This window comes from Camelina sativa, chromosome 10, assembly GCF_030686135.1.
Source record: "Camelina sativa cultivar CO46 ecotype springtype chromosome 10, ASM3068613v1".
Classification (NCBI taxonomy): domain Eukaryota; kingdom Viridiplantae; phylum Streptophyta; class Magnoliopsida; order Brassicales; family Brassicaceae; genus Camelina; species Camelina sativa.
In genome coordinates this window covers 3,237,347-3,261,826 of record NC_141889.1, presented here as the reverse complement: position 1 = coordinate 3,261,826, position 24,480 = coordinate 3,237,347, and the positions used below count along the sequence as shown (strand labels likewise).

At 36.8% G+C, this 24,480-nt stretch overlaps 4 protein-coding genes, 2 long non-coding RNA genes and 1 pseudogene across 11 annotated transcripts; 4 read left to right on the top strand and 3 right to left on the bottom strand.

Moving 5' to 3' along the window:
- Positions 1-98: 98 nt before the first annotated feature.
- On the bottom strand, positions 99-3,042 carry LOC104716867 (homeobox protein ATH1-like; annotated as a pseudogene). Its single transcript, XR_015568206.1, has 6 exons — positions 2,905-3,042; positions 2,531-2,723; positions 1,307-2,177; positions 888-1,231; positions 732-792; positions 99-427 (listed from the first exon to the last, which is right to left on the bottom strand). The product of XR_015568206.1 is annotated as a homeobox protein ATH1-like (transcript).
- A 2,406-nt stretch (positions 3,043-5,448) lies between these two features.
- LOC104720004 (Transducin/WD40 repeat-like superfamily protein) lies at positions 5,449-7,709 on the top strand. Its single transcript, XM_010437979.3, has 10 exons — positions 5,449-5,613; positions 5,715-5,861; positions 6,091-6,312; positions 6,393-6,457; positions 6,550-6,615; positions 6,713-6,784; positions 6,899-6,961; positions 7,143-7,212; positions 7,428-7,511; positions 7,635-7,709. The coding sequence occupies exons 1-10, from the start codon at positions 5,449-5,451 to the stop codon at positions 7,707-7,709; spliced, it is 1,029 nt and encodes a 342-aa protein (XP_010436281.2).
- An 840-nt stretch (positions 7,710-8,549) lies between these two features.
- On the top strand, positions 8,550-9,500 carry LOC104716866 (uncharacterized). The gene is made up of 2 exons (XR_756147.3): positions 8,550-9,090; positions 9,187-9,500. It is a non-coding gene; the product is annotated as an uncharacterized LOC104716866 (long non-coding RNA).
- Positions 9,501-11,364: 1,864 nt separating this feature from the next.
- Positions 11,365-13,458, top strand: LOC104716865 (calcineurin B-like protein 10). 5 transcript variants are annotated; one of them, XM_010434327.3, is made up of 9 exons: positions 11,365-11,677; positions 11,761-11,935; positions 12,081-12,163; positions 12,332-12,391; positions 12,470-12,578; positions 12,658-12,710; positions 12,786-12,866; positions 12,973-13,085; positions 13,181-13,458. In XM_010434327.3, the coding sequence occupies exons 1-9, from the start codon at positions 11,654-11,656 to the stop codon at positions 13,233-13,235; spliced, it is 753 nt and encodes a 250-aa protein (XP_010432629.1). In that variant the 5' UTR covers positions 11,365-11,653; the 3' UTR covers positions 13,236-13,458. The 5 variants fall into 5 exon arrangements, 3 of the variants coding, with proteins under 3 accessions (XP_010432629.1, XP_010432630.1, XP_087324591.1); XM_010434328.3 differs by having other exon boundaries at positions 11,446-11,677; positions 12,989-13,085; XR_015568202.1 differs by having other exon boundaries at positions 11,496-11,677; positions 12,336-12,391.
- Positions 13,459-13,688: 230 nt separating this feature from the next.
- On the top strand, positions 13,689-14,093 carry LOC147935764 (uncharacterized). Its single transcript, XR_015568205.1, has 2 exons — positions 13,689-13,812; positions 13,890-14,093. It is a non-coding gene; the product is annotated as an uncharacterized LOC147935764 (long non-coding RNA).
- A 1,027-nt stretch (positions 14,094-15,120) lies between these two features.
- Positions 15,121-19,860, bottom strand: LOC104716864 (glycine dehydrogenase (decarboxylating) 1, mitochondrial). The gene is made up of 14 exons (XM_010434326.3): positions 18,381-19,860; positions 17,981-18,226; positions 17,811-17,888; positions 17,622-17,722; positions 17,331-17,526; positions 17,125-17,250; positions 16,729-17,028; positions 16,498-16,650; positions 16,217-16,405; positions 16,053-16,130; positions 15,842-15,967; positions 15,659-15,757; positions 15,467-15,584; positions 15,121-15,372 (listed from the first exon to the last, which is right to left on the bottom strand). Exons 1-14 carry the CDS (start codon positions 19,617-19,619, stop codon positions 15,284-15,286), a joined length of 3,138 nt encoding a protein of 1,045 aa, XP_010432628.1. The 5' UTR covers positions 19,620-19,860; the 3' UTR covers positions 15,121-15,283.
- Positions 19,861-21,232: 1,372 nt separating this feature from the next.
- Positions 21,233-23,747, bottom strand: LOC104716863 (zinc transporter 9-like). The gene is made up of 4 exons (XM_087468464.1): positions 23,534-23,747; positions 23,400-23,442; positions 22,584-23,239; positions 21,233-21,890 (listed from the first exon to the last, which is right to left on the bottom strand). The coding sequence occupies exons 1-4, from the start codon at positions 23,546-23,548 to the stop codon at positions 21,435-21,437; spliced, it is 1,170 nt and encodes a 389-aa protein (XP_087324590.1). The 5' UTR covers positions 23,549-23,747; the 3' UTR covers positions 21,233-21,434.
- Between the last annotated feature and the right edge of the window lie 733 nt (positions 23,748-24,480).

Here is a 24,480-nt window from a genome sequence, read left to right as displayed (position 1 = left end):
TTTTATGAATACTTTATAGAAAAAAAAAAGTTACATAATATGAATATATCTCCATCGGTTGCATAGTTCTTTTTTCATAAGAGGATGATAACGATTAATTCAAAAAGGAAAAATGGTGGATGAGTTATTGATTAAAAGTTTAAAACACCACATAATAAAAGTTGTATATACAACTATAACATAAGTAATGATAGTAGTAAGTGCTTTAGATTTTGGGCAATCATATAGTAGTAGCAAATTGCCTAACACAATTGTTGACTTATTTGTGCATTGCTTGGCTCATCATAACAGACTTTGGCATTCGAAGAGTTGCTCCGTTTGGTTGAAGGTGACTGTTATCGAGCTTCCTCTTGTTCATTTCAGCATACATCTCTTCTATCATCGGCTTCCATAGCCTAACCCGCGCATTTATAAACCAGTTTGATACCTTCAATCACACACACACACAAAAAAAAAAGACTTTTATCCTTTGCCCGCTTTGACTTGAGTAACAAAACATAATCCTAGCAGTTTAGTAACATTATTATGAATTCAAGAATAAATAGTCTAGTCTCATTTGAAGTTCAAGAGACAAGCTTGGTATTTCCCTAGCCCTACTCTCAACCTATACCGGGTTTTTAGACACTAGCAAGTCAAGATATGACTCATTTGAATACCAAAGTTACTATCACAATGTGAGCAAAGATATTATCAGGAAGTCCATTGCATAAGAAACAAAGATGAGACATTACCTGACTTCTTGTCAAGCCACTTCGTATAGCTAGAAGATGTTTCTCCGAATCTTTTGGGTAACTGCAATCAAATAAAACATAACTTTGCTTATAAAAGTCGAGTTAAACACAATGTCTACATAAGAAGTAGGGTTAAGTAAGAGAAAGGATTGTTACGGGTGAAGGAAGTTTTGGAACATCCAAGTCCTTAGAACCGATACTGATTTCTCAGGCAAACCTCGCTGCGGTCTCCAAATCTGATGGTTTTTTCGTTTCAGCTGCTGAAGAAGGCAATGCTGGTGGAAGATAGAGTTTTCTTGAGACTTGTCTTTGCCTCTCTCCAATACAGATCCCATGGCGAGTATCTTCTTGCATATTCTCTCTCTCAGGTTCTTGTATAGGAAAGAGATGGTTTGGAGGGCAAACCGGGTGTGTAATTGCGGATCTAACTCGGTTGCAGCGTGGAACGCTGATACAACCGTATGAATCTCGTCTACGCAATGGCTATATCTATCATCCACCTGAAGAAGAACACATCAACTCAAATCAAAACCATTTCTTAAGTAACGTACAAATGTGAATATATAATACCATACCATTTATAGAAGATCAAGGAGATGTGTCTTCTGTGCTTCTAATGCTCTTCTTTGCAATGTAGATCCCAAACCTGCCTCCGAGTTATTAGAATCATCATCAAGAAACTCAGTTAGATTCTCAAAACGTGAGGTAAAGGCTGAATTAGCAGCTCCTGACTCGGCTCCTCGAGATGAATAATCGAGCGAGTATGTGGCGAAGTGAGATAGTATTTCTTGAACAGAGTGAAGGTACTTTGAACCAAATATAAGTTGAGAGAAACTTTGAGTGACAACGTTATTAGAGATGTCTTTGCTGCTGCAAGAAGCTTGCTCTGAGGCTAATCTAGTAGCAGCACAGAGGCTTATCTCCGAGCATTCATCAGAAACATCAGTGGCAAGACTCAACGAAAGCTCACTGTTTCTTTTATTAGAAATCAGAAACGGGAAATCATCTTCACCAAATGTAGACATCATTGGTTCACTTGGACCAACAACACCTGAGTATGTCTGAAACTCGCTATTGCCTTCAAAACCCCACATGTTGTTTGAGGCATCATCATAAGGTCTTAAATGATCCAAATGATGAAGTTGAGGATGAGGAGGAGGAGGAGGTGCCATGACCTCAAAGCTTTCGACATTGCGGTTTTCTTGAACATCAAAAGATCGTGAAGAAGATGATGATAAGTATTTGTTAGTCAGCATAGAATTGAAGATATCAAAGCCACCCATTTGTAGAGGATCTGATCTGATGGAGTTCCAAGGAAGCATTGATGAAAATGAAGTTGAATCTTCTCTTGAAGGTATAAAATCCATGAGAAGAGGGTTTTGGTTGGCCATGACATTATTCAGAGAACTAAAAGCGTTGTCGTTGTCCATTTGGGTTTCAATGAAACTGCATTAACAAAAAGACAAGTATATTTAATAAAGACTCAGACAAAAGTGTTTTCAGAAGATCTGAGAAACCAAATCTTTGGAGAGAAATAGTACTAAATGTAAAAATGCTGCAAGAGACAGAGAACATTACTATGTCATTAAATAATTCATTAAAAAAAATATCTAATAGGTTAATAATAATGTGAAACGGAAGCATGAGTTAATGAAAGCAGTAAACTAGGCCTCAATGATACACAGACCAATAATAATAGAATACCTGTGAAAAACAGTGAACTAGTAGTAGTAATAAGGTAAAAAAGAAAGCTTTAGATTACTACAAATGTCCAAAGAACATAAAAGTGTTGAACTTGCCTTTATCCTTCTTCCTCTGATAGAACCCTTGGGAAGATCTCAGACAACAAAACGTTCCAAACAGAATTGTTATTACATCAAAATTTCCAAAATGTGTGTTAAAAACTGAGGAAGAAGAAAGTGTTTTATTTCTCTTCTTTCTCAGTGAAAGAACAGTGTACTTTCTTTCATTCCGCAGCTTCTCTATATGTTCCTAAAGAGAACCAAAAAGGAGAAAAAATCAACAAAATATATATATATATATAAGTTAAAAGGTAAAAAAAAACAAATGATGCAACCAAAACTGAAAAAGAGAAAAGTGGGTCTCTGATTAATCTCTTTTGCATGAGAACGCAAATAATACAAAAAAAACTTTTGAATTTCATCTTACTTACTTTTATTACAGTTTCATGAAGAAGAAGAAGAAGAAGAAACCCAGAATCTTCATCATCATCTGCCTCACTAAAAGACTCAGAGCACTAGACCAAACATATAGGCAACATTTTATTACTAAACAAAAATAAATAAATAAATAAATTTAAGAAAATCAAGAAAGAAGTTGAAAAGAAGGAGGGCCAAATCACGTACGGAGCTCCCTCTGTTTATGACACGAATCCATTTTCATATCTTTTAGATCTTCCGACCCAAAAAAAAAAGAAAGAAATCTTATACTATAACTTGTATTCTTAGAATTCCATTTATTTAAAATGTTGTTCATAAAGAAAGAGATGAAGCTCATGTATTTTTTATCTCACGAAATAAAAAGAAAAAAAATATATGGCTGAAACCGAATCCAAATCCAAAAAAGAAATCCAAAGACATGAAGAAGACCGATGTGTTACTGTTTACTACAGAGAAGTGCACTCATTTCTGTTGCAGGCTTTAAATTTGGGAAGAGACCCTACATTTTACTATTTACATGTCTCTATATATATGCATGTATATGTGCATAGACAAAAATAAATAAAATAAAAAGTACATCCTTTCTATTTGATTTTTTAAATTTTTATTATGATAAGAAAATAGGGTTGTCTTCTTGTGCTGGTTTCAATTATCACAAATCTGAAAGAGGGAAAAAAAGTAAAGAAGGGTTGAGATCTTTTTTTAGCCATTTAAGGAGAATTGATGAGATGTGTGATCCATTTGGGTTCTTTCTTTTTCTTCTTTCTTTTCTCACCACTCGTGTCTTTGTGTTGTGCCATCAAATCTTATATCCATTTACGTTTTTTATATATATATATATATATATATATATATATATAAAGTTTTACGTAAGCTTTACAAAAAAATATCAATCAATTTGTTTGGCCTCTTCTTTGATTGTTCCTTTCTTATCAAATCTTTTTTTTTTCTTCTTCTCTCTCTTTTGGTTCAATGTGTCGTTATATGTTACGTCTTATTATCATGGCTAATGATGATGAACTGAACTCTATTTACTCGTAGACTATAATAGATATGCATATCTGAGAAATTATGCTCTCCTTATTTTTTTTAAAAAAAGATGGCTACATTTACAACCAAAAGGAGAAGACCCAAAATCTAATGTTTTAACTTGAGGATAAAGCTCTGGCAGAGATGTTCCAGCTAGCATGTCCCCCGATGAGATGGTAAATAACAAAGATAATTAAAGTACTAGGGTGGGCTTAAGGCAAAAACGAATAATTTCTAGATAGGTTTTCTATTTAACCCATCTTATTAGATCGAATATGTTTACTTAAGTTTGTTAAAAACGGGTATTTGACTATTTGTTAATGGTGTGTACTTGCCTTTAATAATGAGACAGAACAAGGTAAAGGACAAGTATCTTGTATGCCCACTCCAACCAAAATGGGATATTGATTTGGAGACACAGTTATTGTGGTTCGTTAAGGACAAATAATTATATACGGGTTCGTTTACATTTTTTTTTTTTAAATCGATAATTAATTATCTGATGATATATATTCATCTAATTATTATTGGTTGTTTATGAATTATGATTCTATAATAATCAAGAGATGAAAATTTAATCGCAGAATAATATCAACAACACTAGGAACTGTCCTACTAACTACTGGTGCTGGAATGCTTTGTGTGATGGCTACGATCTTAATCAATAAACACATACTAATGTTAGACTATTAGACCCGTGCTCATAACTTTTGGGTCCTAGCTAGGCGAAATAAAAAGTTACTTTTTTTTGTCTAATAGTCCAAACAAGAACTTGTAAGGCTTTGTACATTGACTCAAGCACCAGCACATGACTAATCTACCATATCTATTATAGAGACTTAACAGTTTTAATCTGAAGTCATATACTTTTCTAAGTCATCTAGCTTAACTATTTGTATGTTTCAAATTATCCTATATTCTTGTTTAACCTTATGCTTTCCTTATAGTAATACAAGTTCATCGACTAAGTATAATGATATGTAACGACAAAAAAATAATAATAATGATTATGTTTTGGGACTTGAAAAATATGGAACACGAGGGCGTTAATCAACTTTTACTAATACTACTATAAATCAAATCTTACGACAAAAAGTGTGTATAATTAGAGTGATTCGAGACTAAGAGACACCTTATTTCGACACTAACCAATCTTAAGCACTCACGACGACGGGATACACATGACCTATAGCTCTCTCACTCAGAAGCTGAAGTAGATCCAAAACCATCAAAAGATGTTTTTTTTTCTTTTTCTTTGAATTTTGTTATGGGCCGGATCAATCTATCAACAAAATCTAAATATCACATATGTTCGTTTTCATCGGGTAAAACTCGAAATAGCATGACCGAAAGAAAGGTAACAAACAACTTCAGGTTACATACGTTTTAGCTTCAGGTTACATACGTTGTAAAAAGGTTTTTTTGTGATCCGTATCGACGAAATTGATATATATTAGATTCTTGACGAAATTGATTAGGCTTCCTTGATCAAGCTATCGAGTTCAGAGATGAAATTGGATTTAGTGGAGGTTCAGAAGCTTGAAGGTCACTCTGCTCGTGTTTGGAACGTCGCCTGGAATCCCGCCGCCGCCGGTGTTCTTGCCTCCTGCAGCGCCGATAAGACCGTACGAATCTGGGAACAGAGCTCGCTCTCTCGTTCTTGGTCCTGCAAGGTTCTTCTTTTTTTTTTCTTTCGAATTTGATCATGTGTATTTGTTTGCAAGTTAGATAAAAAAAGGTCACTAATGATAATGAAGCTTGGTGATTGGTCCAGGCAGTTTTGGAAGGCACGCACACAAGAACTGTGAAATCGTGCGCTTGGTCACCGTCTGGGAAGTTATTGGCCACTGCAAGTTTTGATGGCAAAACTTGCGTTTGGGAAAACTTTGCTACCGACTCCGAGTGTGTATCCGTTTTACAGGTACCTCCTTGTTTACTACTACTCAACCTATTTTTTCTTCAAAGTGTTTATTGTTGGTTATTAGGTTGTGAAATATATAGCACGTTTGGTTACTTATAATTAACTAGGGCATGAAGAAGAGTAAATGCTTGCATGACAAGTTATGAAATCAATTAGCTTTTGACATATAGTATATTGCCTTAGGGGATTTCATTCCTTAATCTTGATTTCTTGAGCTTCCGGAGTGCAGGTACATGAAAGTGAAGTCAAAAGTGTGTCATGGAATGCATCTGGTTCGTTGCTTGCAACATGTGGTAGAGACAAGTCTGTCTCGATTTGGGAGATACAACCGGAGGATGAATGTTATTGTGTCGCAATGTTATTAGGTCATTCAGAAGATGTTAAGATGGTCCAGTGGCATCCCACTATGGATCTTTTGTTCTCTTGCAGTTATGATAACACTATTATTAAGGTAAACAGAACATTGGAGCTTTTAAAACGTTCATATCCACTGTTGCATTTAAGGGCAATGCTTGTGTTTTGATTGAACAGGTTTGGTGGTGTGAGGATGAATATGGTGATTATGATTGTGTCCAAACCTTAAGTGAATCTAACAAGTAAATCCCCTCTATATGCCTCTTCGTCTTTCTAACATGTTCAAAAACTTTTTCTATTTCTAACATATTGTTTGCCTTTAATCGTCACACAGTGGCCATTCCTCTACAGTATGGGTTATCTCCTTTAATGCTGCTGGGGACCGGATGGTCACTTGTAGGTTGGTGAATCTTCTCCTCATATATAGTTTCTCATAGGATATATTTTCATCTCTGTTACCTGTTCTGACAACATTAGGATTGTGTGAACTTCTGCAGTGATGATCGAACAGTAAAAATATGGGGGACAGATATTAAAAGGATGCAATCTGGTGAAGGATATGTACCCTGGTGAGGATATAAGTTTGAGATAAGATGCATGCAGATGCAGTTGAATATGCAAGAGAACTCATGTTCCAACTTGTAGCTAATTGAACATCTACCCTGTTTGGAATTTTTTTGCAGGACCCATCTTTGTACACTCTCTGGTTTTCACGATCGTGCCATATACTCAGTTCATTGGTCAAGGTATAGATCTTCTCACTTTGGTTTCTTTTGAGGCATTTGAAAGAAACAGTTTAAAAAATCCCTTGGGTAAAACCAGTCCAACTAAATTCTATTGCCTCCATATGATTGTGCTAAGCTTATTTTCAGAGACACTTGTGGATAAATAGATATAAGTTTTTTTGATGAGATCTGATGATAACAGGGATGGTATTATTGCTAGTGGAGCAGGGGATGATACTATACAGTTATTTGTGGACAGCGACAGTGACTCTGTATGCACTTCTCCCTTTTACTTACCTAAAGCCCTCTTTTATGATCATGTTGACATATCTTCAACCATATCTTGTCTGGTTTATCCTCTTGGCATTCGTTTCTGTCACCGTTGTATCATAGCACTAGAAACCAAAGCACGTGTGTGTTCTCTATGAATTTTTACGTACCTTGTGCTACAGCCAAATTGAAATGGTGATCATCATTAATGTGCCAGGTTGTTGAACCTGCATACAAACTTTTGCTTAAGAAGGAGAAGGCACATACTACGGATATAAATTCAGTCCAATGGGCACCTGATGTAAGTTGCTTTCCTTCTTAATGCGCGTGTACCTGAACTGAACCATGTCTTTGCTTGCTATAGACTCTGATTTCGATATTTGCATTGTACTGACTGGAGACTGTTTATTGAAAACCAATGCAGAAGGAAAGCCGGTTGCTTGCCTCGGCCAGCGACGATCAAACGGTTAAGATTTGGAAGCTTGTATCGGAGCCATGACTATAGTAGGCAGGGTTATGCAGTTGTTTTGTTAGTGTTAGGTTTCTAATTTTGTTAAGAGTTTCTGTTTCATGGTTAAACTAGGAGTGTTTTCTTAGTTTAGGCTTTGCTTTAGGTTTTAGTATCGACAGAGATGAAGCTAGTAGAAAGCTTTTAAGGGATATATATCTCTTTTTAACCAAGAAGAAAGCTTTAAGTTTTGTTGATCTTTGATTATTTGCATTAAAAAGCTAAAAGCAAACCTTATGATATCTCTTGTTGCATAGTTTTGGTTTTGCAACCTCACAAGATTTGTGACAAGTGAGTCTTTGCATCGTGCAAACCGCAAAAAAAGATCGTTGATTGTTTTGGTCTTATCCAATATTGCCATAACGTCTGTAAAAAAACTCATCATCGGGTAGTACAACATCTTCCATCTCCTCACCCAGTTGGTCAAAGCTATCCGCGACTTGCTAGTAGAAAAGGATATAAGATTGGCCATCCAACAATGCTTTTGTCTCTATGTCGGTCACAAACTCGTCACCAAACCTCAGCCATGGACCATTAATTTTTGTCGAGCATTTGTGGTGTAATGCCCCCCTTGAGGGATCTCTTCCGTGTTGGGTAATAGAGGTCACACCAGTTCATACCTTAAAATCCTACAAGAAGAGTAACAAATATGTCAATAGAATCAAATCAGATCGAATCACATAGAGAGGAAAGCGAGTGTTTTTTGCGTTTGTACCATTGTGCACTAAAAAAAGTTGACCACGATGTGTGGGTTTGACCAAATTTTAAAAAAAAAAATGGATTTGACCAAAAAAAAATTGATTTATTACTCTCGTTGCTTTAACAATAGCTGTCAACATAATTCTCTCAACGGCTCTCTCTCTCTCTCTTTCTCTCAGACAAATATAGCCGTTGCCGACTTACCGATTACAGAAATCAGAGTCCGTCAAAAACCCTAAATTGAGAGATTCCTTCCTCCACTGCCTTTTTTTTTATATAAATAACCCCAAATTTCTAACTTTCTCTCAATCACTTCAATCTGCGAAGAACAACAATTCTCTCTCTCTCTCTCTTGCGCTCGGCTCTCTCTCTCTCTCTGCTCGAATTTACTAACGCTTCCCATCTCAGCAGGATTCAGTTTGATTCATCTTTTATCTAATCGCTCGTTTAATCTTTCAACTTAGATCTTCTAATCCGTTTCGTTTCGTATAATCCCCAATCGCTTTTGTGTGTGTTTTCTATTTGTCTTTTGTGTTTGTTTGTTTGTTTGTTTGTTGATAATAATGGATACAGGATTGAATCGGTGCCCACTTCAAGAACACTTCATCAAGAGTCCATGGTGAAAATGGCTGAGCTCACCGGTCATACATCAAGAGTTCTATATATGGCCCAGGTAATTTCATCAATTTCTTTTTAGGTGGTGAAAGTACTCTTAAGTCTTTCAGGTCATTAGTCCTAACACTTGTGTTCTTTGTTATGTTTTCTACAGAGTCCAGATGGTTGTACCGTAGCTTCAGCAGCAGGAGACGAGACTCTGAGATTCTGGAATGTTTTTGGAGTACTAGAGACCGCCAAAAAAGCTGCTCCAAAAGCAGTTTCCGAGCCATTTTCTCACGTGAATCGTATTCGTTGAAGCTGTGACTAAAACAACAAGGAAACCCATTGATTATTACGGAAAGAAACTATTTTTTTATTACTAAAGGATTCATTCTTCGTGAACTGTATTTGACAAATTGAGATTGAGTATATAAAGATTACTTGTATATATTGAAATTTGAATATAAAGATTATGGTTTTATACTCTCTAAGGAAATCCACTTTTACTATTCCTCAATATGTTTTAGTACCTTGTACATTCTCACGTTTGCCTTCTTTCAATGGTTATGCCAACTCCAGACTTAGTTTCCGGAAGAGTGGTACTGTCGTAGGTTTATGAGTTCATCGCCAATACATGATTATAGATTTTTCAAATGTTTTTTCAGTCGTTGATGTTTGAAAGATGGACTAGATTGAGTACTTTAATCACTAGTACTCAAATAATTGTGCTACTCTAAATCATTCAAATCAGCTCAGTCTTTTACACTGAGGAGTCATGATGAAGCTCGTGTAGTTCAAGGCACTAATTCTTCTATCACACTACCTTAAGGTATGCAAACATCAGGGCATCTCCAACGGGTTGGATACATTGTTGAGATAGGATAGAACTATACTTTCCATCATGGAAGAATTGCCTTACCGGAAAATGAATTTAACCATCCAGAGGTTAAGAAAAGTACAGGTGAGAATGTTCCCTTGGAATACATCGCCCGCAGCCCCACACCTTCCCATCATTGGTTGAACTTGAACCAATTCATGCTTGGACGTTATTGTGCTCTGCTCAATATTCGTTTTTTAGGCAGAAAAAATTATTTACCAAACCATCCTTAGGCATTTTTATTATTCTAAAAAGATCCTTGATTGTTTTGGTCTTTTCATCTTGTGTATATCCAATTCGTTTCTGAGAGACTGAAAATGTTGAAATTCCTTAATTTGCTGAATCTTAATCAATTAGCACTTAAACTATAGAGATAAGAATTGATCGTCGACTAACGTTATTGGTCGGCCACTAGTTTCCCAGATTATATAGCTTGTAAGGAATTTGAACAATCCTATGACATTTTCCTAGAGAAATAACATTGTCATGGATGTAATATTGCCATCGTTATTATCAGAATTCTCATAATTACCTTAAGCTCAGATATCAGTGTCGACTCAATTACTCTTAAAAAACATAAAAACGTAAACCCGCTATGATAGGTTCTTTTAATTTTTATTTTTATATTTTTTCTTCTTAGTAAATACATTTGTTTTTAATTTGAGTTTTCCCCAAATAAGAATTGAATAAAATCTCTTAAACGTCGGTTCGCAAGTTCTTTAAAAACCAACTACTAAAAGGAAAAATTTAGTAACGTAAACCCAACGACCACAATTACAAGACCAAGATACTATATTCTGTGATGCGGAGGAACAATATTTCTTATTTTCGTCAGAAATTTCGTAGCACTATACAATAACATTACATTACATAACAGCGTTGTGATAAGTTTGAAATCAATATCGACTGATGTCACTGTCAACGTGCCGTGTCTTGTACTAATTCACCACAAGTTCCACAACTCCTGCTTGGCTGCTATAGCAAAATTATCCATGTACTAATTCAAGAGTATGTTAGCAGCTCCAGGCAAATATATAATATGTAATTTTTGAATGTATTAAATAGTATTTGGTTTACCATGGATAATAGATGGTTTTTGTTTTGTGGTGGATATTTAATCAATCGAGTATCTACAAATAATATCTTTATTATTATATTTGACCCCAAAAAAAATCTTTATTATTATATTATTCTTTCCTTTTTTGCCAACAAGATAACTTATTTACCTATTTTTAATTAATCAAATCATTTTTTAGTGACTCTTTTATTTCTTATCAACCGAATTTCTTCTAATTAAATATTCATTTCAAGATAATGATCTACATAATTATTCATTCCAAAAATTCTTATCTAATTAGACTTTTTTTGTGTGTGTGTATTACATCATTATTAGAAAATATTTGATCATATTTGACGTAATCATGATATAATAACACCAGCAATATATGTTATCTTAAAAACGTATTAGTAGATAATAAAACCAAAAAAAAAAAAGGTTCACGTGGGAGGAGCAGGGACAGTACATTTGATTCGAGAATGTGAAAATGATGGATTAGCGTAATAATAATCTTAATAAACTAAAAAAAAAAAAATGGATTAAACTCACAAAACTGATTGACTCAGGATTCGAAGTGTCACTTTTATAATCTCTGTTGGGAATATTGTGATGTGATCAACTCCAGTTTTCTCACATATATATATATATATAAACCTCCATCGATGATGAGGGCTTGGTTTTAAATGAATTGAGAGAAAGAGAGTCATGGACATGCCTACAGTTTCTTCTGTAATCAGACTCTATTGAATTCTCCTTTGTTGTCTGATTAGTTTGGTAATGTTGTATGATGTTTCTTGTTTTGGTTAATACAGAGATCAAGCTCTCTGACTGTTGGGGAGCAAATCTGCGCTGTCTTCATACCTTTCTTCGCCATTATTGATATCCTCGCTTCCTCCGTCGGACAATGCTTCGATTGCCGTGGCCGGGGCTCATCGCCTCGGACACGTCAGCACGCGGATCTGAATCGTCTTGCCTGTGAATCTCGATGTGGGTTTTCTTCTCTTTCATTCCATGTCCAATGTGTTTACTACATTGCATTGCATACAATTTTTGGGATCAATGGGTGTTCGAATTGCTCTGTTTTGGAGTTGATTAGTTTGAAAGTTTGTTCCTTTGTTTGTTTTCTTTGCAGTTTCAGTCAATGAAGTTGAAGCTTTGTATGAGCTCTTCAAGAAACTCAGCTGTTCTATTATTGATGACGGCTTGATTCACAAGGTCTGTTTTTTTTCTTCTTGTGAAAGTCTCTCAGATGTATAGTTAATGAATTTGCCATAGCTTGATGGTCATCTCATATGTGTGTGTGATTGCTTTCATGCATAAAGTTTGCTCTTTTACCTGATCCGATGACATGATTGTATACATATTAATGTTACTGGTTTTTAGGAAGAGCTTCGACTGGCGCTGTTTCAAGCTCCATATGGTGAGAACCTCTTTCTTGATAGGGTGAGTGTTTTGTTTATGGAGACGTATGAACTTGCTGAGATGAGAGTTATGGTTATATATTTGATCATTTTATTGCAGGTTTTTGATTTGTTCGATGAAAAGAAGAATGGGGTTATTGAGTTTGAGGAATTCATCCATGCACTCAGTGTCTTTCATCCCTATGCACCAATCGAGGAGAAGATCGACTGTAAGTATCAATGTCCAGTGTCCTACTAATAATAACTCTTATGAATGAATCTCAAGCATATGTTTCTTATCTGTGGCAGTTGCATTTAGGCTCTATGATCTAAGACAAACCGGATTTATTGAGCGAGAAGAGGTAAATCTGCCGCCATTGCAAGTTGTAATTGTCTTCTGAGCTTCATAACAAGTTGAAGTTGTTATAATATGTTAGGTGCAACAAATGGTGGCTGCTATTTTGATGGAATCTGATATGATTCTATCCGATGAACTTCTGACCTTGATTATTGATAAAGTGAGTTTTTGGAATCCTTCTCTCTATTAGTAATGAATCATACATTTTGGTAAATTCCAGTTAGCAGATTGTTTTTTTTTTGGTATCTCGTCTTTGTTTTTGCTAGACATTTGCTGATGCAGATTATGACAAAGATGGTAAGATTAGCAAGGATGAATGGAAGGTGTATGTGCTTAAACATCCCAGCTTGTTGAAGAATATGACTCTTCCTTACCTAAAGTACCAAATCCTCTCTCTTTGCTAGATTGACTCTCTCTTCGTCCATTTAAGATTGCCTTTACTTTTTTATCAACAATATCTATTTCAATTTGAAGGGATGTGACGACAGCATTCCCAAGTTTTATTTTCAACACTGAGGTTGAAGACTGAGGCAGAACAATGTCCATGGAACACCGGTTATCTTTTTTTTTCTCCTTGGTTAATTACGTACTAAACCCGGTTTCCGTATTGTATTTAACCCAAATTAGTTGGTGATTATTAGCTCTAAGTAAAATTGTGAAGGATTTTGATTTGTTTTGAAGATTGCAGTGTAAACTGTTGCATTGAAAGTAATGGCCATATTGTGGGAAAACGAGCTATTTCCCCCTAAGAACTACGATATCTAGCTAGATAGAGCTCGAACTATAACCCCGATCTATATGTACCTGAAAACAAAATTTGAAATTTATTTCTTCCCAAATCAAAAGTTTGAAATCAAAATCTCCTCAAATTAATAGTTCAATATCTATCTACCCACTTCCATGAGTTCCATCAATTTGAAATTTATTTAACCGATTATTAACCATTATAAACCAGAAAAAACCAGATTTTGATCTGGTTAAAGCACAAACCCAATTAAAACCCAGATTTAGAATACAATCCCAATCTTTTTTTTTTTTTTGGCAAAGCAACATAATCTCAATTAAAACCCAGATTTTGATCTATTAACCCACCACCATTCCCGCAGGTAAAGCTTTTGTCCATTTGTTTCGAAGGTTTGAGTTGTTTATACTTCAAAAGTTCTGGTATTTGACTTTTTTGCAGTAAGAAAAATGGTGAACAAGGTAACTTCTCATATCTGATTCAGCGACTCCGGTAAAAAAAATACTGAGAAGCGGTGGCGCTGTATGAAGCCGTTGTGAAGGAGCTGAAGAAAGAAGTGAAGATGAAAGATATCATCTTCTTCGTTTGAATCCTCTGTTTAGTTATTTGTCCTCTGTCTGATATTACTATCACCACACAAAACAATATCAAGCGCCATGTAAACCTCCCCATACTTCCGTCCAAGCTTCTCCGGAGTACTTCAACCCCACAACAAGCAGTAACAATAACACTAACAGCTTGATTCACAATATGAATACTCTCAAACACAATATGAATACTCTCAAACACATTGGTCTACGACAGTAACACCACACGAAAATTGCTCTCAACACCAACAATCACCTGTCCATTAGAAGGAGCAAGCGGATCGTCACCTACAAATTCTGCTGCCGCGGCATCGTCGGGATCCGCAACGGAGGAAGACAAAGATGAAGAAGAATAAGCTTGACTACGTTTCTGATCCGGCTGCTGCTGATGGTGCTGCTTCGAGGAAGCTACAGCAGATCAATGTCGTCAAAGTTCTTGAAATAAAATCAGGCTAAAAACCCCTTTGATTTCAATTTTGTTTTTAAAACCCAGAAAAATAGTTTATTTTTGTTTATTTGGGTTACTATCGGTTTGGATGGTTTGGTTCCGGGGTTAAAGCTTAAACCAATGTAACCCAGATATATGGAGATTTTGATTTCAAACTTTTTGATTTGGGGAGAAATAAATTTCAAACTTTCTTTTTAGGGACATATAGATTAGGGTTATAGTTCGGGCTCTATCTAGCTAGATATGGTAGTTTTTAGGGGAAAATAGCTCGTTTTCCCCCATATTGCTCACTTAAGTCTTGATCTACCAAAGTTTGTTTTTTTTTTTCGTGGAACCATTTATGTCTACCAGTCACTTTAAGAGTTATGAGTAAACTGCAAGAAAACAAACGTTTACATTACAGCCGTACCGAACCAGCAGTGTGACCGGTTCATGAAACAGGATTTGATCCTACACATGATTCGTTGCTGGATGGGATATATACAAATTTCCGAACATTCTTAGACCCAACTAAAATTGTAAATACTTGAAAGGCATGGGACAACCAAGGTTGAGTTCAGTTTCATAGTTAACAATAAATATTTTTTGGTTTATACTTCTGCAACTTTTTGTCAGTAATCTACGTTTGTTTCGGTGATTTGTGAAAAATATATAGATGTATTCGAATTAGATTAAGAGAGTAAGAGAGACAGAAAGCGTATAATGATAACACTATGGACAGAATGTGAAAGAGAAGAGAGAATGATGTGAGAAATTGGAGGACACACAACACAAGTTTATGCATCCGGGGAGAGCTGTAATCAAGCAGATACTGCAGCTGCGACCTGTTCTTCCTCCGGGAGGAGAGTGCACACCAGTTTCCTGTCTCCATACACATTGTCCACTCGACCTGTTCCACGTTTTAATCATTTGTCAGAAATCAAAGTAAGCTAAACAAAAAAAAAACCATGTGTGTAATCGATCTTGGATGGTCTTATACTTACTTGTACTGGGCCAGAACTTCGCCGAGCGGAGCCATGGGGCAGGGAAAGCAGCGTACTCTCGAGAATACGGCTTTTTCCATGTGTCTGACATTAACATCGATGGAGGATGTGGGGCTCCCTGAGAACATAAAACAACCAAGTCTTTATCTCAACTTCTCCAATAATAAGATGAGTCTTTGCTTTCTTAATTACCTTGAGAACATTGTTCTGGACATCCGCATTTCCTTTTTCAATCTGTGCAATTTCTTCCCTAATTGAAATGAGAGCATCACAGAACCTGTCTAACTCCGCCTGCAAACATATATTATTAGCTCCATCAAGTTGATACATTGAGAGAAGAAAGAGTCAGTGAAAAATTTGCATATTAGTATATACCTTGCTTTCACTCTCGGTTGGCTCAATCATAAGAGTTCCAGAGACAGGAAAAGACATTGTGGGTGCGTGGAATCCATAGTCCATTAACCGTTTCGCCACATCCTCTGCTTCTAATCCAGCAGTGTTCTACAAAGCCATATTTGAAGCAGTTAGTGATATGCATTCCCAAAACATATACTTTAGTTTCATTCAGTTCACAACACTGTAATACCTTGAAGCCTCTCAAGTCTATGATGAATTCGTGTGCTACTGTTCCATTAGCACCACGGAAAAGAACTGGGTAGTGTTTCTGTATAAACAAATCAAGAGGAAAATTAGACTTTCTTCATTCTCAAACGATGAATAGACAAAGAGGAGACAAAGATGTTCTACTACCTCTAGACGCTTTGCCATGTAATTGGCATTCAAAATTGCAATCTTGGAGGCATCAGTGAGTCCACCAGATCCCATCATGGCAATGTAAGAATAAGATATTGGCAAGATAAGCGCAGATCCCCATGGTGCAGCGGCTATTGTACCCATCGGTTCTGTATTCTCGGGTTGTGGGATACCACCAGTAGATATCTTTATACATGGCAATGGAGGAAACCAAAAAATAAGGAATCTAATGATCATTAACCAAGATGTATAACAGTGATGAAGGATCAAAGACTAACCACGGGGTGAGAAGGAAGAAATGGTGCCAAATGTTTCTTCACACCAATGGGACCCATACCAGGACCACCACCTCCATGAGGAATACAGAAGGTCTTGTGGAGATTGAGATGGCACACATCGGCTCCAATAAAACCGGGGCTTGTCAAACCGACCTACACAAACCCAACACCATGCTCTTACAAATAAGACCAAAACCTTGAGATATCTGTTTGCAGATTAAGATCTTTCACCTGTGCATTCATGTTGGCACCATCCATGTACACTTGACCTCCATTTTCGTGTATTATGTTGCAAATCTCGTCGATACCCTCTTCATAGACTCCATGAGTTGAAGGGTAGGTAACCATAAGAGCGGCTAACTTGTCTTTGTTGTCTTCTGCAGCTTTTTTCACCTCCTCAACATTGATGTTTCCCTTAGCATCAGTTCCAACCGTAATAATTTTCATACCGCACATAGCAGCACTTGCAGGGTTTGTACCGTGTGCAGAGACAGGTATGATACACACATTACGATGATGATCTCCTCTTGACTGGACAATGCATTCATTCATTCACTTTTCAGTTTATACAATTAAAATAAATTGAAGGTGAACAGTTAGATTCAAACTTAGGATGTAAGCTTTTACCATGTGATATGCACGGATAACCATAAGCCCGGCATACTCACCAGAAGCGCCAGCATTAGGTTGAAATGAGATAGAGTCAAACCCAGTGACTGTACATAAGAGATCACCCAAATTTTGGAACATTTCCTACATAAATGTAGAAACGAAATCAGTTCATATTTCAATTTCATAGATCAAACCTCAGATGAATCAAGAAAGTGACTAACCTGATAACCTTGTGCTTGTTCAACAGGAGCAAAAGGGTGAATGTCGGTGAAACTTGGCCATGAAACTGGCATCATTTCAGTTGTCGCATTTAGTTTCATCGTACAAGATCCCAACGGAATCATGCTGTGGCACAGTGATAGATCCTTATTCTGTAACTTGTGAATGTACCTAAGCAACTCATGCTCTGTGTGGTACCTAATCACATAGTTAAAAATAAAAATAAAGATGAGAAACTGATAATCCGCAAGCAATAAACCACTCAAGATCAAAAAAGAAAGAAAGAATAGTACATGTTGAAGATTGGGTGGGTAAGATAAGGGGTCTCTCTTGTTAAGCTGGAAGGAATGGCATTCTGAACTTCGGGTGCTAGAGATTCAGCTGTGAATGGAACCTGAAGCGGATTGGAGATAATCAAATTTTATTCAAGGTGCACAGAACTGATAAGTAAACAACAAAAGGAGGAATAAGCAAACACTTACAGGCTTGCCAGAAGCAAAAACTTTGAAAAGTTTATCGACATCATCCAAGGTGGTTGTTTCGTCAAAGGAAGCAGTAATCTGAATTAAGTAATCATATCCAAATATTCAGAGATCTGTATGCTGTTATACAAGTAAGAACCCTTAAAGACCAAAGCAAAGGAGAGACTCACAGTGTTTGAGTCAACAACACGCAGATTAATTTCACTTTTGGTAGCTGCATCAGCAATAGCATGTGCATCCGAGCACTTAATTTTTACAGTGTCAAAGAAGGGAAGTTCTTGGACTTCTGCAACCCCAAGCTTCTTCAACCCTAAAGAAAATGCGCCAGCAAGACCATGAACACGCTGGGCAATAGATTTTAGACCAGCAGGTCCATGGTAAACAGCATACATGGCAGCCATGTTGGCAAGCAGCGCCTGCAAGAAAAAGGAAAAAAAAAAAACATTATACAAAATGGCAATACAAAAGGAAAAAGATGAAGTTCTCATCAGGATGAATCAATATATCATCTAATTATCTGCGGGAACTAATAGTAACAAATGAAAAGTGAGTATAGTAAGGAGGGATTACTTGAGCAGTACAGATGTTGCTAGTGGCTTTGTCCCTCCTAATATGCTGTTCTCTAGTCTGCATAGCCATACGAAGAGCTTGCTTTCCAGAAGAATCAACACTAACACCAATAATCCTCCCAGGCATCATTCTCTTATACTCCTGTGAAGTAGCCAAGAAGGCGGCATGAGGACCACCATAACCCATGGGAACACCAAACCTTTGAGCGGAACCAACAACAATATCGGCACCAAGTTCACCAGGGGGTTTCAACATAGTCAAAGCGAGCAAATCCGTAGCCATGACAACCTTAACACCATGAGCATGAGCATTCTTGACAAACTCAGCATAATCCAAGACCTCACCTTCAGTACCAGGGTACTGAACAAGAACCCCACAAACATCACCAGAGCTGTAATCTACATCCTTGAGATCAGCCGTGACAAGATTCAACTCAAACCCACCAGCTCTAGTCTTACAAATATCAATAGTCTGAGGGTGGCAGTTACTAGCAATGACAAAGGTCTTCTTTTTACCCTTTTGAATGTTGTTACACATGGCCATAGCCTCCGCAGCAGCAGTCCCTTCATCGAGGAGCGAAGCGTTCGACATGGGAAGCCCCGTGAGATCGGTGATAACCGTCTGGAAATTGAGGAGCGACTCGAGACGACCCTGAGAGATCTCAGCTTGGTAAGGAGTGTACTGAGTGTACCAAGCTGGATTCTCCAAGATGTTACGGATGATCACAGTAGGGACGTGGGTGTTGTAGTAACCCATCCCGATAAAAGATTTGAAGACCTTGTTCTTGGAAGCCAGATCAACCATGTGTTGAATCATCTGGCTCTCGGTTAAGCCATCGTCGAATTTGGAGAACTTCATCGAACCTAATCGGATAGATTTGGGCACCGTGGCATCGACGAGCGAATCGATGTGGTCGTAACCACAGAACTTGGCCATAAAGCTCTGTTCATCTGGGGTCGCCGAGTTATGACGACGCGGGAAAGTATCGCCGGGCTTAAGTGCATCGACAGAGATCGAACGCGTCTGATGCTGTTGGTGGTGGTGGTGCCTCGCGAAGGCGGCTGCCGCGTTGGGATTGACGGATCGGTGAGTGGAGACGAAAGGGGAAAGAGAAGAGACGTACCTCGCCGGAGCGTGGGGAACGACGACGTGTGGAGTATCGGGGTTACGGTGTCGTTTAGCGTCGTTAACGAGACGCTTGACGATGCCTCTGTAAGCAAGTCTCCTTGCGCGCTCCATTGGGGAAGGTTAAAGAGAGGAGTAGTAGATTAGAGATGTATGAGGAAGGAGGTTGAGATTGAGGTTGGAGGAAGATGAGATGTAGGGTGGTGTATCTATCCTTGCTTTTTTAGTTTATCGCCATGGAGGAAGAGAGAGCTACAAAGGATGTGATATAAACACACCACTACTCACTCACACGGACCGTTGTAAAATAAAATAAAATGTGAATGTATTTATATGTATATATGTATATCACGACGTCCCCTACTTGACATAGTGTGTTTATTTATATAGTCGAATTTTTTTTTGGATATTCTTTTTTGTAATATTTTAAAAAAGGAAATAAAACAGAAAATAGCGTGGCTCTCTGTGGTTAATAAATTTGGTGAAGCTCCAGATGTGGTTGGTGAAAAGCATAGTACAGATTCCACGTGTATTTGCATCTAATCAGGAGTTACAATATTCTGATAATCTTTTTTTTTTTTAATTATGATTATTTTTTTTTTAGTTATTCCCAAACAACAACAAAATAAACGTAAAACTATAATTTATATAATTAAGTTTGGCTTAAAGTAATATTATCTAATAATATATACCAGCAAATCTTTGATATATAGGAAGCACTACAAAATTGTGGAAAATGCTGTTAAAAAAAAAAAATCTCAGAGATAAAATTTGAAAGGAAGAGAACTGAAGTGGAAGAGATTGGGTATCAGTGGACAAAATTGTTTGTCACCTTTATCGAAAAAAATATCATAAAGGTGGCAACAAATTAAAGTAATATATATGGTGAAGATGGTATAATTATTTTGGTTCACATGAAAATCTTAGAGAAATTAGGTGGCGGAATTTGTTTCACAGACAGTTTATCTCCTCAATAGAGAATTTTTTAGATTAAAAAACAATTTATAGGGTTCGTCTTTTTCTTCATCATACTTGGGAACCATCGTCCTCCATAATCCTATTTATTCAACAGATAATGAAATATTCTCGTTTTTGACCTAGCTTCCATGAAATATAAATGATCTTAATAAGAATTCTCCTTACCTTTTGGAAAAAGTTAACTCATATTGTCTTTCAAACAGTACTTTCTTTTGTTGTCAAAGTTATAACTAAATTTATAACCAAAGGAACATACAAATCTATGATTCATGGATTATACAATGTTTTTTCTAAACTAGTAGAGAGAAATGATTTAGCATGCTCTTTTAACTTAGGTACTTCATCAACTTTGAACATATACTAGCTAGATATATAGATAGTACAAAATACCATAGAACTACTATAGATACATAGTATTGTTGATGAAAGATCTCCACGTAATAATCCACTTCTTATTCTTGTCCTGTAAGAGATGGACTTTTTCCTGCGATATATTCCTATATTGTCACGACCATTCCAACTCCCTCAATTTGGTACCAAAACGAAAAAGCTTATTGTTTCCTCTTGGAAATCTATATGGTCACTTATAATTTACAAAGGCCTAGGGCTGGGTATTTCAAATCTTTCTTTTGTTTTTTGGTTCAGCCTTCGGATTCACCAGTTGCATATATAAGCTAATTTTTTCGTTACCAGCTAATTAAAAGGCTAAAGAAAGACTGGACAAGTGAAAATTTGCTACCGAGTGAACATTTTCAAAACGCCATATATAGTTTTTATTAAATCAAATAGATCGAGTAATACACATGTTGATCAGTCAAATTACTACTTCCTTAAACTACAAATGACAACAAACAACATAAAATCAAAAGGATTTAGTTCCATACACACAAATTCAGAAAAGAAAATCAAATAGCTTTATTAACTGACCAAAAAAAAAGTTAAAACTGATGATCAAGCCCAAATAGCAAGAGCGGACATCATCCCAGCTCCAAGAAACAAAAAGCAATAAGAAACAATTTGAAGTTTGAAATCAACACTCATCTTCTTGCTCAAGAAATCCGCAGCGATCAAATCAACAAGCGCCATGTAAACTAATATTCCCGCAGAGAGAGAATCGAGCACTCCTTCAGCCACCAATGCCGCAACACTGTAGGAATTGTAAGATGAGGCAATGGCCGTTCCCACGGCCACACCGATGGGAGTAGTGATGGCGAAGAAGAAAGCCATCATGGCTGATCCGCGCGGGGTTAGTCTTGCCTCTGCAACGCAACCACCGAGGGCGAAACCTTCGAAGAATTGGTGGAAGGAAAGAGCGACAAGGAGGGGACGTATGGTGCATGGGCTATGTGATACTCCAAGTGATATTCCAATAATTATTGAATGTGATACTATTCCCATTTCAAGTATCTGAAATATAAAAACATCAGATCGTGTTTGACCAAAAAAAAAATGTTTGACAAAAAAAAAAAAAAAACATCAGATCGTATCACTAATTTTATAAAAAAAAAAAAGAAAAAAAGAAGAAGAGATTTTATAAACGGAATCGTTTGACTAGGTCACATATGACTCAATGAACACGTCAAAATACACCACCAACAAAAAAACCTTGTTTCCAAAAATAGTTTTAGTATAAAATGAACACTTATGACTTATATTATCATTTATTTTGTAACTAATGATCAAAATGACAATAAACAATACTTTTCGAAAACAAGAAATAAATAAAATTGTTACGTTAATGTAATGTGACATTTTAAATAGGAAATAGTATCACTCGTTGCACTCACATTCTAATGGACTTAATTATGGTACAAGAAAATTTCAATCGATTAAATACTACAGATCAAAAACGGGGCTGTAATTTCATTAAAACAAAGTTAGCTCTATGTAGTTCCAGCTGTAGTTTCCATGAAAGTCATGTACAGTGTATTTAAAAGAGACACTGACTTAGCTATATTGTGTATAATAAAGTCAAATATTTGTTTTTTTCTTAAAAATTAATAATAATGTGAACAAGAAATCAAAATAAAGTCAGAGCTTACTAAAAATAGAGTCAAAGTCGGAAATTATGAAATGAAAAGGAAAAAAAAAAGTCTTAACCTGAGAAACAACAACGTGCCTTACACCACTGTCCAAGCCAACGTCCCCGTGGCCGTGGCCGTGTCCATGACCGGAAACAACGCTTCTCTTTGAGAGAGCCTCAAAACCTTCAGCACCCATGGAGAGGCTATGGCGGTGATGGTCCGCGCGAGCACGCATCCCCACGATATGCAACGCTCCTCCATCTTCGTCCCTCAGTAAACCCGATTCAAGACCCGGATCCGAAATAATGGAACGGTGCTGACCAAGCGACTCGAAGGAGAGGTTCATCATCTTCTCCTGCTTCCTCTCGTAATACCCCGTGATCATGAAATCAGCGAGCAAAGTGAGAAGCGCCGCGACCATGGCGAAGAACTCTGGGAAAGGAAACACTTTCCATGGAAACTCCGGCAGACACGGGTCGGACAAAGCTTCGGAGCCGCCGGAGAGCATGTGAACGAACCCTGTTGCGAGGATCACTCCTGCTGCAAACGCTTTCGCTCCCCTCATTAATCCACCGTTGAACGGGAGGAGGGTTCCTCCTACAAGAGGGATTGAGACCCCGGCGGATCCAGCGACAAGGATCGAAGCCATAGCTGCGAACTTGAGGGTGAGAGCAGCCGCGTCATCCCGACACGGGTCTGACTCGCCAGAGTCACAACTGGTTATGAACGACTCTGTTTTGTAGTTTTTAGAAAGAAAGAAAAAAAAAGTTAACTAATAACCATTTTATAAGGGATTAAGAGCAAAATGAAGTAATTCTATGAGATGAAGTGGGTTTCGATTTTAATATGTGATCAGATGACATAAGAGAGTAGCAAAGTGAAGTGAGATTACTTGTCAATCCAGAGGATAGTGGTCGAAGGAGCTGCCAGAAATCCTGAAAACATTCGAGGCAAAATGTGAAGGAAAACAAGATTGAAGAAGCCAACAACTTTGAAATGAATGATGTGTGGAAGAAGTTTTCAGACCTGTAACAGAGACATCCGCTTAGATGATTAAACTTGTAAATTGTATTATTAGTGTCAAGGAACCAGCTATTAGGACTAGTTATTATGGATCAGTTATCTGTTTTATAAAGAAACTTTGGGAGAATGCCAATCAGTGCGAGTGTTTTTGTGTGTGCGTGCACGTACGTTTTTACAAGCTATCAAGTGGTTCACGGGGATCAAATGACTATACAATGTCGTCATTTTTACCACCTACTTTCACAAAGAATTAGGAGAATGTTTTCTTTTTTTTTTTTTTTTTTTTTTTTCATTTTTGTTGTTGTCTTTGTTAGTCTAATATATAATTTACAGTAGAAGTATGACTCTTATTTTTGGTCAACTTGCAGAAAAAAATTTGGAATTTTGTTGGAAGCGCCATTTTCAGAATTAAAGTTTTGATAAATGCCATTTTCATTCTTTCCTTCTCAATTATGTCATTTGCTGTTTTTATGGCATATGATCAAAATACTATAATATCCTTTAAAATCATGAATGAAAGAAAATTAAAAAAAAAATCATTAATTTTTAGGCAAGGATTTTAAGACTGACAAAATAGTGATGATGTGACTGATTCTTTTTTAATTATCATTGTTTATACACATCTAGATATAAAAGAAATTGAAATTGGTGGAGTTCTCCAGATCAGTAATATGGTTGTCCTCGGAGAATTCATCAATTTTAAGTCTGCGAGATAGACAACAAACATGTTAGTTTGATGGACTTAATATTTTTTTAAAATAAATTGGTCCATCTAGAAGTTAATAGACAAGATGGTTTGGAAAGACAAAAGTAAGTCTATTGTGGTCCACCAACAGAGACATACCTTCTCTGTATCATTGTTATCTTCCGAGAGTTCACCAATGTTAGGCTGAACATCTTCGGACCTGCGCGATGGACAAAACACATGTGAGTTCGATGAACTTAAGATT

Bases quoted from the DNA above. Each gene is read 5' to 3' on its own strand.
- LOC104720004 (XM_010437979.3), top strand. From the start codon at position 5,449: ATGAAATTGGATTTAGTGGAGGTTCAGAAGCTTGAAGGTCACTCTGCT. The intron at 6,313-6,392 runs GTAAACAGAACA...TTGATTGAACAG, and splicing joins ATGATAACACTATTATTAAG to GTTTGGTGGTGTGAGGATGA. The intron at 7,512-7,634 runs GTAAGTTGCTTT...AAACCAATGCAG, and splicing joins CAGTCCAATGGGCACCTGAT to AAGGAAAGCCGGTTGCTTGC.
- LOC104716865 (XM_010434327.3), top strand. From the start codon at position 11,654: ATGGACATGCCTACAGTTTCTTCT. The intron at 11,936-12,080 runs GTGGGTTTTCTT...TTTTCTTTGCAG, and splicing joins TCTTGCCTGTGAATCTCGAT to TTTCAGTCAATGAAGTTGAA. The intron at 12,867-12,972 runs GTGAGTTTTTGG...TGTTTTTGCTAG, and splicing joins TGACCTTGATTATTGATAAA to ACATTTGCTGATGCAGATTA.
- LOC104716864 (XM_010434326.3), bottom strand. From the start codon at position 19,619: ATGGAGCGCGCAAGGAGACTTGCTTACAGAGGCATCGTCAAGCGTCTC. The intron at 17,723-17,810 runs GTAAGTGTTTGC...AATCCGCTTCAG, and splicing joins TTTTTGCTTCTGGCAAGCCT to GTTCCATTCACAGCTGAATC. The intron at 17,251-17,330 runs GTTAGTCACTTT...ACATTTATGTAG, and splicing joins AACAAGCACAAGGTTATCAG to GAAATGTTCCAAAATTTGGG.
- LOC104716863 (XM_087468464.1), bottom strand. The intron at 23,240-23,399 runs GTAATCTCACTT...ACTACAAAACAG, and splicing joins ACTATCCTCTGGATTGACAA to AGTCGTTCATAACCAGTTGT. The intron at 21,891-22,583 runs GTTAAGACTTTT...TTTATATTTCAG, and splicing joins GGCACGTTGTTGTTTCTCAG to ATACTTGAAATGGGAATAGT.